At 33.3% G+C, this 15,112-nt stretch overlaps 2 protein-coding genes across 3 annotated transcripts; one reads left to right on the top strand and one right to left on the bottom strand.

Annotated features, from left to right (window-relative positions):
- Positions 1 to 6,503: 6,503 nt before the first annotated feature.
- Positions 6,504 to 9,836, top strand: LOC120081675 (Pentatricopeptide repeat (PPR) superfamily protein). 2 transcript variants are annotated; one of them, XR_005482929.2, is made up of 7 exons: positions 6,504 to 6,825; positions 6,911 to 6,987; positions 7,076 to 7,172; positions 7,271 to 7,414; positions 8,244 to 8,456; positions 8,573 to 8,827; positions 9,516 to 9,836. XR_005482929.2 is itself a non-coding variant. In XM_039036748.2 (6 exons), the coding sequence occupies exons 1-6, from the start codon at positions 6,775 to 6,777 to the stop codon at positions 8,771 to 8,773; spliced, it is 783 nt and encodes a 260-aa protein (XP_038892676.1). In that variant the 5' UTR covers positions 6,536 to 6,774; the 3' UTR covers positions 8,774 to 9,001. The 2 variants fall into 2 exon arrangements, 1 of the variants encoding a protein (XP_038892676.1); XM_039036748.2 differs by lacking the exon at positions 9,516 to 9,836 and having other exon boundaries at positions 6,536 to 6,825; positions 8,573 to 9,001.
- Positions 9,837 to 11,700: 1,864 nt separating this feature from the next.
- On the bottom strand, positions 11,701 to 13,930 carry LOC120082215 (uncharacterized). Its single transcript, XM_039037494.2, has 5 exons — positions 13,279 to 13,930; positions 12,880 to 13,176; positions 12,461 to 12,785; positions 12,277 to 12,375; positions 11,701 to 12,184 (listed from the first exon to the last, which is right to left on the bottom strand). Exons 1-5 carry the CDS (start codon positions 13,540 to 13,542, stop codon positions 12,069 to 12,071), a joined length of 1,101 nt encoding a protein of 366 aa, XP_038893422.1. The 5' UTR covers positions 13,543 to 13,930; the 3' UTR covers positions 11,701 to 12,068.
- Between the last annotated feature and the right edge of the window lie 1,182 nt (positions 13,931 to 15,112).

Consider the following 15,112-nt stretch of genomic DNA (forward strand, 5'->3'; position numbering starts at 1 on the left):
AATGTTTCATCTCATGAAACATGTAACCATAGTTCTTTTTCTATTCCATGGTACTTAATGTAAATCTCATTTACATCAATCCTCCACTAGATGTATCTTATACATCATACCGATTATATCATATATAATTAAAATACCTCTTGCCAATTTGAACATTTCAAATCAACATCAAGAACTGATCCTCAACTAAATCCAAGCTACCAAGGGACCTTATGAACCTGTAGCTCCAAAGCTCCAACGGTTCGTGAATAACTGACTAAACTCTTTAGTCACGGAATCCACCATCCGTTAACTGCCAGACACTCCACTAAAGACCGACAGCTGAACTCTCCTTACTACTGATATATTATGTATCTATCTTAACCAATCAGCAGTGCGACAACCCTTCACAGATCATTCGTAAGTACAGCTGGGCCAATAACTGTTATGCCCCTGTAGTTACATCTATCTCCTTAAGTACCACTAATCCCTCTAATGAACATAAGTCATAGTCCTACTATGACTGAGTCTTCTCTTCCAAAGAGAAGTTGTGGTCACTATGTTCAAGCCCCAAAATCAGCCCTTAAGGGAGCAATCTTTCTACTTATCCCTGCTTCGGGAAAGGAGTGAATTCCATCTTGTAGATTGAGTTCCCAACTCCCAGATCTGACAAGTCCCCAAAAAGGTAGACATGTTGAGTTGGCAATCTAGCCATTCTCTCCCATACTAATCAAAGGACCGCCCTCAAAAGCAGAAGTCCCCAAAACACTCTAGATTGAGGTCGTGTCACCTATGGTCGTTTAAGTGAGATGCAAGTATCTAGTATCAACGGCGTTATATACAAAGTCTAGTCATTTCGTGGTCCAGGTCTTATATAAACTCTTTGTATTGGACACCCCCGCTCGACATCTCCACATAATGGTTAGGATCTACCATCTGTAGTAGTTTACAACACTTGCAAACCTCTACAAAGCGAGCTATATCCGTAGTGTCACCAGGATTAGGTATCTCACCTTAATCCTTATACTACAGACCAATTTAGGTTATCACTTAAGGCATGATCCACTTGTATATCACATATACATGCTTAAGTTCACATAAGATAACCAAGGTTATTGGATATGAGCAAATGCCAGAATTAAATAACACTTATTTTATTCATTAAACAATGTGCATCTTTACAAAACAACGAGACTCCAGGAGAAATAGGACACCAATCCCAACAGTAGTCATATTCCCAAATGGATTAAATCCATGGAAGCTAAGGCTAACCGAATATTCCTTGGGTCTGAAGCAAATTTAGGAAACTCTCTATCAAAACAGCTAGATGTCGCAACACACCATTGGTTTCAACTCGTTTATCCTTATGCCATCGCATCTCAAAAGCAATTTGTTTTGATGAAAACAATCGCTTCAACCTCGGTATTAATGGAAAATGATGTAAATTTTTGTTTGGGATCTTCTTATTCTTGCTATCCTTTATTTTGTATCGAGATTCACCACACACTGGACAACTTTGACAATTAGAATATCTTTTCCAAAATAAAACGCAGTCGTACTTGCAAGCATGAATAGAATCATATCCTAGTCCTAGGTCACGTAATTTCCTCTTGGCTTCATAAAAAGAACTAGGTATGCATGCACTAGTTGGAAAGGAATCTTTCAACAAATCTATTAACATATCAAAGGATTTGTTACTCCGATTATTGAGAACCTTAATGTGCATCAATCTCACCAAGAAGTTCAATGAGGAAAATTTTGTAAAACTAGGGTACAACGGGTTACATGCTTCATCCATCAACTCCTCAAAAATGTTTGAAGTATCCCTTTGTTCGATGTTCTCGGGCATTTCATCTCCAAAGTCTTCTTCATCTTCATCATATGCCCCTTCTCTCATCGGTCCTCACAAATCATTTAAAAGATTGAACAACTCATCATCATCATTGTGTGCAGTAGGTTCTTCCCTTAATCCATCATCCGCTGAAGGAGCTAAAGAAGTCCTGACTCTTTGAAATTGAGCTAAATTTATCAATTCTCCATGATAAATCCATTAACTATATGAAGGAGATATTCCATTAGCAAATAAATGTCGTTCTACTCAATCTAATGTTTGAGACATTGAATTCTGACAATTTTTACACGGGCATCTCGTTTTTCCCTCTCCATTTACATGACACTTTGCCACTTCCATGAATTTTGCAACTCCGTCAATGTACTCTCTTAAGAATCTATCTCTAAGCTTAATCAAATCCTTATTCATCGTTGAACCAAATGAATAAAGCATGTCTAAGTTTTGGCTATATGAAGGAGATTTTCCATTATCTCTAAATTTTGGCCTTTACGATGAGAACAAGAGAGAAATCACTACATTTCTAATGTTCCTTCTTACTTTACAATAGGATCAGTCTACATCAAGCATGTGACGAGAACATTAGTAAGGAAAAATTGTCAAATATTTATGATTGTGAACCTTTATTGATAAAAGTTAAATAAATGAAGCTAATGGGTCAAATGTTTTCCATTTTCTAATTTTTTTTTTCAAGTTTTTATTTTTCCTCACAATCTTTTTAATCAATCAAACAAAACAACTCTTTACTAGAGTTTTTTTAAATGATACAATATCAAATTTACATTTACCTATCAACTTAAGTTTTTCAGGTCAATTGATGATTTAACACTAGCAAATAAAAAGTGTAAAATTTAGTTAATTTTATAGAGACATCCTTAGCAATTTCACAAAACTTAAAGCATATTATATCCATAAAAAGGAAAGATTAAACTTCAATCTTAACAAATGAATCTCATGTACAAAATTAAAACCAAAATACACATATAATTCATCCTTCATTATATCCATCCGTATACAAACCAAAGATAAAATAACAATTTCATTCATAAATAAAACTATATCCTAATTCGAATCTGAAACAAAACCATTTATCAGAATAATAACACAAACATAACCTACGAATAACATTTATTAGAAAAAAAATAGACAAGAGAAAAAGAACCAACCAATGCGTGCAACAGTAGTGTGCAACAGCATGTGTTGGCGTTTGGTATTGGAGCGGTGGCCATTTGTGTAAAAAATGGAGGGAGAAAGGGAAAATAATAGGGAAATGAGGGGAGATTTTAATCGGTGGGGGACTTAAAGGAAGGGAAACGAAATGGGTGGGGAGGGTGAGCAACTAAAAATCGAATAAAAAAAGAAAAAAAAAAGAAATGGATGGGTCGTCGAAGGGGGGCTGGGGGACGGAAAAGTGGAGGGGAGGGGCTGGGAGTGGGCATTGGGTTTGTTCTGCTAGCCAGAAAAGATAAGAAGGGGGGGGGGGGGTTTCAATTTTCATCGACATAAATTTTTTAAAAAAATGTGCACGTTACTCTATTTTGGCTGCCGCATTAAATTTCCGTCGAGATAAATACGCCTATGCCAACAAAAATGAATGTGTCGGCAAAAAAAATATCGAAACAAGTAAAAATTCTTGTAGTGAACGTTGGTCTGATCGTTGCTGCAACGTAATGTTATGTTCAATTGGAGTGTCAGAATGCTAGCCTAGTGTAGCAACACCTAAGTAAAGCATTGCAATGCTCTCTAGAATGTTGCTCTCCGGTCTCCAGTGTAAAGGTGCAGAGTTGTAATGCTCTACATTACGCTGCCCTACTTCTTTAAAGTTTGATTTTTTTTCAACTATTTTCTTCACTTTCTTTGATCCATTGCTCAATTTTGACTTCTTTAGGCATGATTTGGTCTTTTTTGGTTCATTTTGAGTATAATTCAATCCTCGAACTTAAAACTTAAAAATCCCTATCAAACACATCAAATGTTATAAAATTATGTTAAAAACCATCCTCAATCAAAGGTAAAATACGCACATTTTAGGTGCGTATCACATACACTATACCCAGAAACATATATCATTTTCATATATTGAAGCGCTTTTTAATGTACAAAAAACTAAGGAAATTTGTATGGGCAACAGAGGGATATCGACGAAGGCTGAAAAATCAGCTCCACTCGATGCCATGAAAATTTTTTGTTGGAACGTTTGAAGTTTAGGTAATCCTCGGTTGTTCATGGCACTTCATCATGAGGTGAGAAGTATAAAAGCCTTATGGTATTCTTGTTCGAAACTAGTTATGAGTAAGAACTTGAAGCAAAGCTGAAAAGATAGCTTGATTTGATAATTGTTTCATTGTGCCTTGTAGAGGCAAAAGTGGAAGTCTTATATTGCTGCGGAGCACATTCATTCCCCTAGTGATTGATAGACCGCTTAGGTTTGAAGAAGGATGGACTAAATTCAAGGAATGCAAAGCAATTGTCAATAACTTTTGGTCCAAGGCAGGAGTCGATGTAGCAGAAATTTTTATGAGATACTCAACGGGTGCCTTTAAAGGCTAGTCAGGTAGAACAAGGACGAACTTAAGGGTTCCATCAAGAAAACATTTGAAAAAAATAAAGAAAATGAGATCCAAAGCTCATGGATTCTCTTGATAAGTTACGAAACTTTACCCCTGATAAAACTAGGAGATATATTGGATGGCTACTATGGACGACTGGCTTAAATTGGGCGACTGAAAAACCATATAGTTGCATTCTTACGATGAAGGAACCTAGGCTGAGGGTGGCCATATGCTGGGGAAAGTTGCAACCAACTATTTCAAGAAAGATCTTTCAAACGTCGATTCCTGAAGTCATACGTCGTATGATTGAGGGTTTCACTAGGAGATTAGATGACGAATCCTACAAAGCCCCAGGTTCTGACCGGCACCAGCAGCTAAGGATGTACATGGGGTTAGGTTGGATTGGATTGGATTGAGGATGTTTTTGGACCAACCTATAAATTCGAGTTGGTTAGGTTGATAACTCAAAAGACCTGAATCCAACTATTAAAATCCGGGTTAGGTTGTCGGATTATAACTTATTTCTTTTTAACTAAAAATAAGTAAATTTGTCTACAATATATGATTAATAATTAAAATTTCATAAAATTCAAATGTTAAATACCAAATATCTATAATATTTATTACCAACTTTAGACAAAGACAAACATCGTAATAATTCTAAAGAGAAAATATTAAAAATTCACAAATTAATCTAAAGTAATCAACTTTAAGCAAATATATTGTTGGAAACGACAGAGCTCTCAGAACGACAAACTGTAAACTGTCAAGGCACGGTGGTCAAGCGAAGAGGCGCAAGTGTGCAAGCAGTAAGATGGAGGAGGAGAGGAAAATGAAGTGGGGAAGAATGGTAGAGGAGCGAAATGTGCAGACGAATAGAACCATGCGCTTTGCCTGACCAAACGGACGACGGCGGCGTGCGTGTGGGATGTTCATCGAACCCACATTGGTTTATCTCCTCACTCCCTCCAAAACATGGGTACCCTTTGGGTACCTCCATCATGATGTTTTTGTTCATAGCTTCTTCCCATCTCGGAAGAGGACTTTGCTAGTTTGGGACTAGATCTTCCCTCTGGTTTGCCTCTATTCTGGATGAGGGAGTGAATTTTGTTGGTGTTTGATGCTAAATTTAAATATCAACACTTCATTAATGGGTTGAAAATGCTTATTACTTATATTTATTCACATTAATTAATAAAAATGTTTAAAAAAATACTTATGGTCCCTAAATTTTAATGGAAGTAACAATTTATTACCCAAACTTCAATTCATAACAATTTAATCTCTAGAGTTTTAATTTTATAGCAAAATAATCATTAAACTTTAGTATGTCATAATGTAGTCTATGTATTTTAAATTTTGTGACAATTTAGTCGTTATCATGAAAATTATTGTTATGATCTAATGGAATTTCTTGCATATAGATCAATAAACTAATTAAGAACTCCATATATTTATAAGTTGCAAAGCCTAAATTGTTAAATAATATAAATCAATATATAATTTTGATGAAATGTTTTACTATAGGAATTAAATAATTATAAATTTGAAAGTACGCCACACATAGACTAAATTTATATATTAAAGTAAATTTTTACACACAATTAAAAGTATATGACTAAATTGTTACAAATAAAAGTTCAAAAATGAAATTGTTATGGAAGAAAGTGGTTTTTTAAGGCTAAATTATCAAACAAAAAATGTCTTTGTATTTTGTATTTTGTGTCAAAGATATCCTTAAACTTTAAAAAATTTTAAAAGTAGCTTTAAACTTTAAAAAGAGTTTAAAATATTCATATCATTAGTTTTGAATGGAAATCATTAATGTTTTGCTCCAAAAATATCCTTGAACTTTCAAAAAAAAATTAAAAAAAAACTCTTAAACTTAAAGAAAATTTCAAAATATCCTTATTGTTAACATATGAACAGAAACCGTTAATACTTCGTTCAGAAAAACAAACTTCTAAATTTTCAAAAGTTACATAGTGTCCTTACCTAAAAAAAATTAAAATTAAAATATTGTTTGTAAATAAAAATAAATGAGTCCAATTATTTATAAATAAAATAAAATTTATCATGGATGGATAACTATAAAATAAAACAGTGGAATTTTGCTCAATTTTATAATTTAAAACAATTACCCAAATTCAAATGCAACTTTGAAATCGGTATAATTTAGGTAAGGCGTTCGCTCCCTCACAGATAGAAACTTGTGCAGGTCTTTCACTGAACTCAAGCTCACATGGGGTTTGATTCGTATGTGTAACTTGTGTTGCGCCCTTCTACCCAGAGCCCTTCTTTATCCTAAATTAATTAACCCCTTTGATTCGTATCTGTAATTTCTTGATTATACTTGATACCCATTACACAGAGCGCTGAAATTTGAAATTTCTGATGTTGGTTTACCATGGAAGCTCAACTGGGTTCGATGCCCTCGTGCCGAAGGTAAGCAAGAAAATTCAAACTTCCTCAATTTCGTTTTAACAATTTCTAACTGTTTAATCAGACAATTTTCCCCTTTCCCTTATAGATAGATTGCATTTACTTTAACAACAAATTGACATTTAGAGCTGCCAGTGTCAAGTGTGTCCACAAGCAAGCTGAGAGGTACTCTTCTTTTCCTATACTTTTTTTGCTTTCTGAGTTTCATTCAACTGCATGATTTTGATTTTAAGGTTGCTTTGATTAAATATAGACGTATTGTTAAGAAGGTTGGGAAGGAGGAACACCATTTATGGAAGAAAAGAGATTCTGCTGGCTCTGGGCAAAAGGCTCTTAATCTTGTTAGAATTGTAAGCTGCATTTTCGTTGATTCCCCCTCCAATATTGAGAGGAAAGAGTGGTAATTTCAGTTAGTTTGAAATTCAAATGCTGTTCTAACATATTGTAGGTTTCCCAATGTCCTAATGAGAAAGAAGCTGTATATGGAGAATTGAATAAGTGGATAGCTTGGGAGACAGAGTTTCCATTGATTGCAGCTGCTAAAGCTTTAAGAATACTGAGGAAGAGAAGTCAATGGAAGTGTGTCATTCAAGTACGAATGAGTTCGGTTTTACTTCTTGTCTTTCTGGCCTTTTGGCGAATTTGTACCTCGTCCATGATGTTGATTCTAAAGTATGCAGTGGTGTCTGTAATGAAATCATCTTTGTCCAGCTCTTACTATATTATCGCTTATTTTTTGGTCAGCTAATCTACTCGTGTGTTAGATTTTTATTGTAATGTTGCATTTATTTGATAAGTTGTGGTTTGTTCAGTTTTTATATTGAAGTTTGATCTTGAACCTAGGTCATTTGGACTTTCTTATGGTTAAATATACGATTGAAGAAACAAGAGATAACACTTTGGTTTTAGTTGATACATCAAGTTTCATAATTCCTGTTTAAGATTTAGCTTTATGGGCAGATAACTGATGGTTGTTGGTTCCTGAATTGTGAATGATGAAACAACAGCGAGTCTGTGTTTTTGAGAAAAATATTTCTCGAACTAGAACGCCAAATTGCTTAAAGCGATGGAAGCCTCGGTGTTGGACTTGCAGGGTACTTACGTTTTGCATGTGGAAAGATTATATCTGATTAACAATGAAAGTTAGAAAGAGAAAAGTTGGTCTTTTCCCTAATGTCAATTTCCCAAAGTCCTTTTATCTGGTAAAGTTTGGGCTTATGAATATTTATGATGGTTTCTGTATGCAATATTCAATAGTTGCCTTTTTCCTTCCACAAGAAAACTGATAACTCAAGACCTTTTCACCTATTGATATCACTTTCATATATTAGAGTATCTTGGCTGGATCGGAGTCAAATTAATAGCTCCTTATAGATTTTCCCGCCTAGTCTTTTTGTTAATCAATGGTTCTTATTACTCAGGTGGCAAAGTGGATGTTAAGCAAGGGTCAAGGAGCCACAATGGGAACATATGACACCCTTTTACTGGCATTTGATATGGACAAGAGGGTGGACGAAGCCGAATCATTATGGAACATGATTTTGCATACACATACACGTTCCATCTCTAAGCGATTGTTTTCTAGGATGATCTCTTTGTACGAACATCATGACTTGCAAGATAAGATTATCGAGGTATTGGGAATGGGATTTCCACATATTGCTTCTTACCTCCGGTTCCTCTCTATTTTTCAATCTTCTCTTTGTACCTTATCAATGATCTCATGCTTCAATTTCTTCTCTTATTACAGATATTTGCAGACATGGAAGAGTTGGGTGTAAAACCAGATGAAGATACCGTTAGAAGAGTCGGCCGTGCCTTTCATAAACTAGGTCAAGAAGAAAACCAGAAAATGGTCTATAAAAGATACGGCTGCCAATGGAAATACATACACTTCAAGGGTGAGAGGGTTAGAGTGAGAAGAGATGGATGGGATGAAGATGATGGATGATTGAAGAGCAGAGATGGCTGAACACTAGCATGAACAAGTTCATAGAATCATAAGGTATCTATCTACTGATTGCCGTTAATTATATGCGCTAAGGCATGCTGAAACCTAGATCTGCAGTCTATTTTTTTTCCACTGGTTTGTTTGAATATTTTAGTACTAACAGAGATAATGCAGACATTGTAAGATATTAATAAGATATGAAAAAAAGTAGTGTATATGTTAACCAAATGACTTTATCTATCATGTTTGCAAGAACCTTGATTCTATCTTAGGCTTGAGGTATGAAAAGAATAGCAGTAGGATTATTTTCATTGGGACAAACAACCCCGTTAGTCGAACCGGATAAGATTTTCATATCTTTTGCTTTTGCCTACTTATGAAAACAGTAGAAAAAGTATACTGAAGGTTGAGTAAATTTCACATCAAGGTTTGGAATCTTCATTCTGAAGCAATCAAGACTAGAAAAGCTTTTGATGAAATCACTGCTAGAATTATGCCAAAAGAAAAGTGGAGTATAGTTAGATAAGATGGATTTGATTTGAACAATCCCAACAATGACATGAACATGAAAATGCAAATTCACAAACAAGGGTAGCAGCAAAAGATAGATTATAATATAATGATAACATGTTGATAATTTATTGATTATATAATGTAGATTTGGATGTTGGTTGAATAATTTGAAAGTAGTATTATAATGAATGTATAGTTTATATATTGATTGCGATCTATTCCATGAAAGTTGAAAGAAAATCCAAGATCCAGATTGAAGTGGATGCCATTCCTGTCAAGTACAGAGGACAGCCCCATTGCTCCAACAAAAAACTATTCATAAAATTGTACGGTCGGCATCCACGCATGGCATGGGCATGACCATGCTCCCTATGTTCTCTTCTTTTCAAAAGATTGTCTATTTTTCTTTAAGCTTATTTGTTTGTGTCTCTCTCTCTATATATATATATGTATATATTAATAGGTTCAAATACCATTTTTGCCCATATACTTTATGTTGGTCTAATTTTAGTCTTCAATAGTCTGAAAAATTTAGTCCTTATTGTTCTTATTGTCATTTTTCTCCAAAAACGTTTCTTTTATATATTAGCATTTTTGTTAAAGATTTTGAAAATATATTCGGATTTTCTTGCATTAATGTTATTATTATTATTATCATCATTATTTTCAATAGGTCTTATAAATTTAGTCCCTATTGTTAGTTTATTGTAATTTTTTCTAGAAATGTTTCTTTTATCTATTAGCATTTTCGTTAAAAATTTTGAAAATGTATTCACATGCTAGAATTTCTTGCACGAATGTTATTATTATCATCATTATTTAATCAATTTCGATTAAAAAATAAAGACTAAATTTAAGATTTATTGAAAGTTCAAGAACTAAAATTTGACATTTGATAGTAGAATGATTAAAATTGAACTAGGGACCAAATTATATCCTTTTTAATATCTTGGAACTCTTAAAAATTCCATCTATCTTTTTTTTTTTTTCTTTTGAAGTTTCATTAATATTCTAGTTTAAAGTTTCATTAATACTTTCAAATTAAAAAAAATGTTAAAAAAATACTCTTCTCATCAATATATAGATGAAAATCATTCGTACTTTTTTTAAAAAAAATACTCATATAAATTTTGAAATTTTATATTAATGCTCTTTTAACATTTTCAATAAAAATCATTATCATTAGTTATAGGTAGAGGCTATGTTTGACATTGTGTTACCCGTGTCAAAAATCCATTTGAAGAAAATTGTAACTATTTTTTTTTTTTTTTTTTTTGTCTTTGGTAAAATAGATTTAATTGTTAAAATCACTTTTAAAAAACACATTAGTTTCACGTTGACTTTAAAAGCATCATTCTTCTAGCTTTTAGACTCTCCTAAAATCAAGTAAAAAGAAGATTTATTTCAAATATTTATCTATTTTTCACGTAATCAAATTTATCTTTATATTTTTCATGAGTTAATTGCATCGTTTTTTTAAAAAAGTATACCATATTCATTTTTAAAATAAAGTTATTTTCCTTAATATTTAAAAATTAATCTATAGCAAATAAGATTTTATCGTACTAAACAATTATTTAATTTTTTTTAAAAAAAATTGATTATAAGTCTATTTTAATTATTATGTCTAAAATAAGATATTTTTGTATTTATTTACCAAACACTCTAATCTACTTTTTCAAGTTCAAGTTGAAATTTACCAAACATTATTTTACTTCTTTTCATAGCTGATTTTTCTAAAAACACAACTACGAACAATTTTTTTAAAAGCTACAACAATTCCAAATAGAGCCAGAAATTCTTTCTACCTTGTTTTAGGAAGGTTAAACTTTCAAAAGTTGACAATATCCTTAACTCAGTAAAAAAAAATGTCAGATGCATTAGCATATAGACAAAAAAAACTTTTAAAAATTTAAGAATATCTTTTAAACGAGATACAAATGATTTTAACCTTATACGAACGGTAACATTACTTTAAAAAAAGAAAAAAAACAAGTTCAAGATTATTTTTTAAAGAAAATATAAAGTTGATAAATATTTTCTATAATTTAGTCTTTTTATAAAGAAAAAGACATTATTTCATGAACATAAAGTAAAAGATTTCAACATCAGTATAACAAACTTGAGAATTAAGATTGAAATTTCAAAACATCCAATTTTGAGATCATTTTATCCATTCCAAATAGAAAAATTGATGGAGCTTATACATATACACATAAATCTTGAAAAATTTCAGAGTTGAACTACATTCATGTTGCCGATGTTAGGGATCGTAAAATTGAAAATTCCGAAAAAAGTTGACCTAGTTGAACCAGATAAAAAGGGAAGGAGAAAAGTCTCCCAAGTTGTCACTTTATATTTGATTGAACAATTCATACCCACCACCCAAAATTTCAAAAATTAAACTATGCCTCTACTCATAAATCAACAAATAATTTATTTATATTAGAAGGGTTTATAGATATACTATATAGCTATGTATTTCTATTAAGAAACCCACAAAATTTATTACAATATCTCTCTTTTCCCTCTTTCCCTAAAACCCCACTTTCCTAGAAATTTCTCTCTTTTTCTTTTTTTCCACTCTCTTTCTGATGAATGAACACTACATTTTTTACTCTGTTCTTCATCTATAAAAACCTAAAAACCTGCAAACAAATCCCTTTTCATTTCTTAAGTTACAGCCCTTAATTCATTTCTTTATTGTTATCTAATCTAAAATAACACTTCAATCAATAAAATTATAAAAAAGCACTTTTTTTCAGCTTTCAGTAGTGTTGTTTTAGTATGTCCACTCCTGAGGAAGAAGAAATTCGTGGCTTTTCCCTCTGTCCGCCGGCCGGGGATAACTCAGCCTCTGTTGTGCGAAAATGGCGTTTCTTTGAGCCATTAAAGCTTCTGGAGAAATATAAAACAAAACCAACAAGAACTCATTAGCTTATTACTATTTAACAGATCTGAAGAACTGTGAATCGATTCTAAAAGTTTACCGCAGCTCGGCAGAAGGCGGCGATTCGATGTAATTTGGGGAACAGATCGGTTCATGTCCTGAATGTTCTTCGCTGGAAGCAGAGCAATCGAGGCACAATCTGAAGAAACAGAGTGAAAAGTAAGAAGCAAGTTCAAATTCGAGAATCCCAGATTTTCAATTTGTTAGGAGTTGAAAAAAGTTACCTGCTCTTTTGCGAGATTGTGGTGGGTTATTGTCGTATCGCCGAGGTAAGAAGACGCCGGTACCGGCGCACTCCTTTTTCGGGGCAGATCCGACGCCGTGGTAGGCGGGGGGTACGGTGGGAGTACTCGGCTGAGAAGGGTATCTCCGGTGATGGGGTTGGAGAGAAGGCCAAGCGGATTGAGGAAAATCCACAGGACGAACAAATCTCTCGTTTTCATAGTGAAAATCTTGTCCTCGACAATGGATCTGCTGATTCTCAACCTTCACTTGTCTCCCCCAGGTAAAACAGTTCTCCGGTTTGAAAATCGGAGGCTCTGTTCCAAACTGAAAATCGAGGGGGGGAAAACAGAGTTAAACAATTACAGATCGAAAAACAGAGCAAAAAAAGAGTAAAAAACGGAAGCTAATTTGACCTCACCTGTGAAGAGTGGGAGTAAAATCCAGAGTTTTTCATGGAAGAAACAAGATTACAAGAACTTTGAGATGGACCAATAATCCTATCTCTATGAGTATTCATTCTAAGCCTCGCAACTTGCCCTGCAGCAGCATAGATAAGATCCCAAGTGTTGTTATCACCACCGAAAGGGGTAGTCGGAGGAGACGGCGCTTGAGACGGCCCGTTTGGGCTTCCATCACTCGACACCGTACTCCAAGCCGACCAACTTCCAACCCCACTAAGAGTAGACTGAGGAGATCCAGCCATAGCCATCTTCGCCTGAAAAAAAAAAAAAAAAAAAGCAGAGTCGCCAGAAAGTCAAAAACCGATTGAAGAGACCAGAAAATCAAGTAAATGGAAGAAAAATCAAAAGATGGGTACTTGGGATTTGTGAACAGAAGGAAGCTTTTGAGAATCACGAAGCGTGGACTGAGTAAGCCGCTGCGTCAACGCAGCGAGAAAGTCTTCCTCGTCGTTGTCGTCGTCGCCGAGAACAGAATCGACAGGGGAATGAACAGAGGAGGAGTTGAAGTCATAGGGGAAGTCGGTAGGGAAGGCGGCGGTGGCGGAGGTGGGTATGCCGGGGAGGTTGTCGTGGTCGGAAAGAAAGTGAGGGGGAAGCCAGAAGTTGGAATCAGAAGCCATGGAGGGAGAAGAAGAAGAAGAAAGGGAAGGGAAAATTGAAGTGAAGAATAAGAAGGGGAAGAAGAGGGGATTTAATAATGGAATGGAGGGAGATGAAAGTGGGAGTGTGATTTGAGATTTGAAGGAAGAGAAGAAGAAAAGAGGGTCCCAATAAAAAGAAGAGAGAGAGATGAAGAATGTTGATGACAGTGTTTGCTTTTCATTTAAGGTTTCAGGGTTACTTTGAGACAGTTCAAAATTTAAGAAGAGAGAGAGAGAGAAGAAAGGATTTCCAAAGAAGTGGAATCATTGAACAGTTGTTGAGACATTTGTCTTTTCATCAAAACTAACTGCCATTTGTCCATTCTCAAGTTTTTTTCCTTTTACCTTTTACTTTCATAACTTCTTTTTTTTTAAGTGTATATATATATATATATATCTAAATCTTATGTTTTATCAATTTAATTAACTTTAATTTTTTATAAGTTTATAAAGGAAAATTTTCACAAATCAAAAAAAATGACAAATTATTTATAAAAATTAAAAAAAAATACAGATAGACCATAGTAGACTTCTATAAACATCTATCACATAGTATCAATGATAGATTTTTATCTATTTCTATCACTGATAAATACCAATAGACTTTCATCAGTCTCTATCAAAGAATATTAAATTTTGCTATTTTGCATAAATAGTTTCCTTTATTTTTCTATTTTTGAAAATTTCCCTTTATATTATTTGTTTTATGTCAAAGTAATCATACCTCAATTAAGGTATCAATTAATCTCCCTAATATTGTATTTAAAAAGATTTACCATTCATTACATTTCATTTTGACAAATAATGTGTAAGACTTGCAACTTTATCCATTAAAACACATCAATTTTAAGTCTCATTTGGAGGATTTTTAGTTCATAGACTTTATAAGTCAAGTATTAAATTACTCAACTCCACAAACTTTATATAATATTCACTATTGAAATTTACATATTTATCGAGAAACTACATTTTCTTGCCTTTCTTTTTTCACATTTGTCAAGAAATTTTATATTCACAACTTTACAACTCAAATACAAATTTCCTAACTTCATACGTCAAAATTCAACTCAATCCCCAAACATTCTCTTTAAGATTTCCTCTAAATTTTGCTAATGAATCAATTGTAATTATCAATTTTGTTAATATGACATTTGAAGAAGTATACACACATAAAAATTGATGCATTAATTATTTTCAAAAGTGTAGTATCAATAACTAGATTTAAATTGATTTACATATGATAATCTAGGAGTTTAATTGATACAATTGTAGTCTCATACAGTGTTTTCAAACGAAATATGGTGAATGGTGTAAACTGATACAATTACGAAAGTTTAGGGTTTAAATAGTTTAGTGTTTAAATAGGTACCCTTATGAGTTCTTGATTTTAATTGATACAACTCTCAATCTTGGATGTAAATTGATTTTTTCTTTTTTGTTTTATTTTTGGGGTAAAATTTAAATCACATAAACAACTCTGTCATCAAATTGTCCGGTGAAAACTTGACGTGGCAGTGACTAGTAAGATAGTTATTCACGTAGCATAAGT

The sequence above is a fragment of the Benincasa hispida genome, chromosome 7 (genome assembly GCF_027475165.1).
Source record: "Benincasa hispida cultivar pf3 chromosome 7, pf3_genome.v1.1, whole genome shotgun sequence".
Taxonomy (NCBI): domain Eukaryota; kingdom Viridiplantae; phylum Streptophyta; class Magnoliopsida; order Cucurbitales; family Cucurbitaceae; genus Benincasa; species Benincasa hispida.

What these genes read in the sequence shown, in the direction of transcription:
- LOC120081675 (XM_039036748.2), top strand. Translation starts at nt 6,775, where the DNA reads ATGTTGGTTTACCATGGAAGCTCAACTGGGTTCGATGCCCTCGTGCCG. An exon ending in CTCTTAATCTTGTTAGAATT is followed by an intron (nt 7,173 to 7,270) that starts GTAAGCTGCATT and finishes AACATATTGTAG; the next exon opens with GTTTCCCAATGTCCTAATGA. An exon ending in AATGGAAGTGTGTCATTCAA is followed by an intron (nt 7,415 to 8,243) that starts GTACGAATGAGT and finishes CTTATTACTCAG; the next exon opens with GTGGCAAAGTGGATGTTAAG.
- LOC120082215 (XM_039037494.2), bottom strand. Translation starts at nt 13,542, where the DNA reads ATGGCTTCTGATTCCAACTTCTGGCTTCCCCCTCACTTTCTTTCCGAC. An exon ending in TTTACTCCCACTCTTCACAG is followed by an intron (nt 12,786 to 12,879) that starts GTGAGGTCAAAT and finishes CTCGATTTTCAG; the next exon opens with TTTGGAACAGAGCCTCCGAT. An exon ending in ACAATCTCGCAAAAGAGCAG is followed by an intron (nt 12,376 to 12,460) that starts GTAACTTTTTTC and finishes CTGTTTCTTCAG; the next exon opens with ATTGTGCCTCGATTGCTCTG.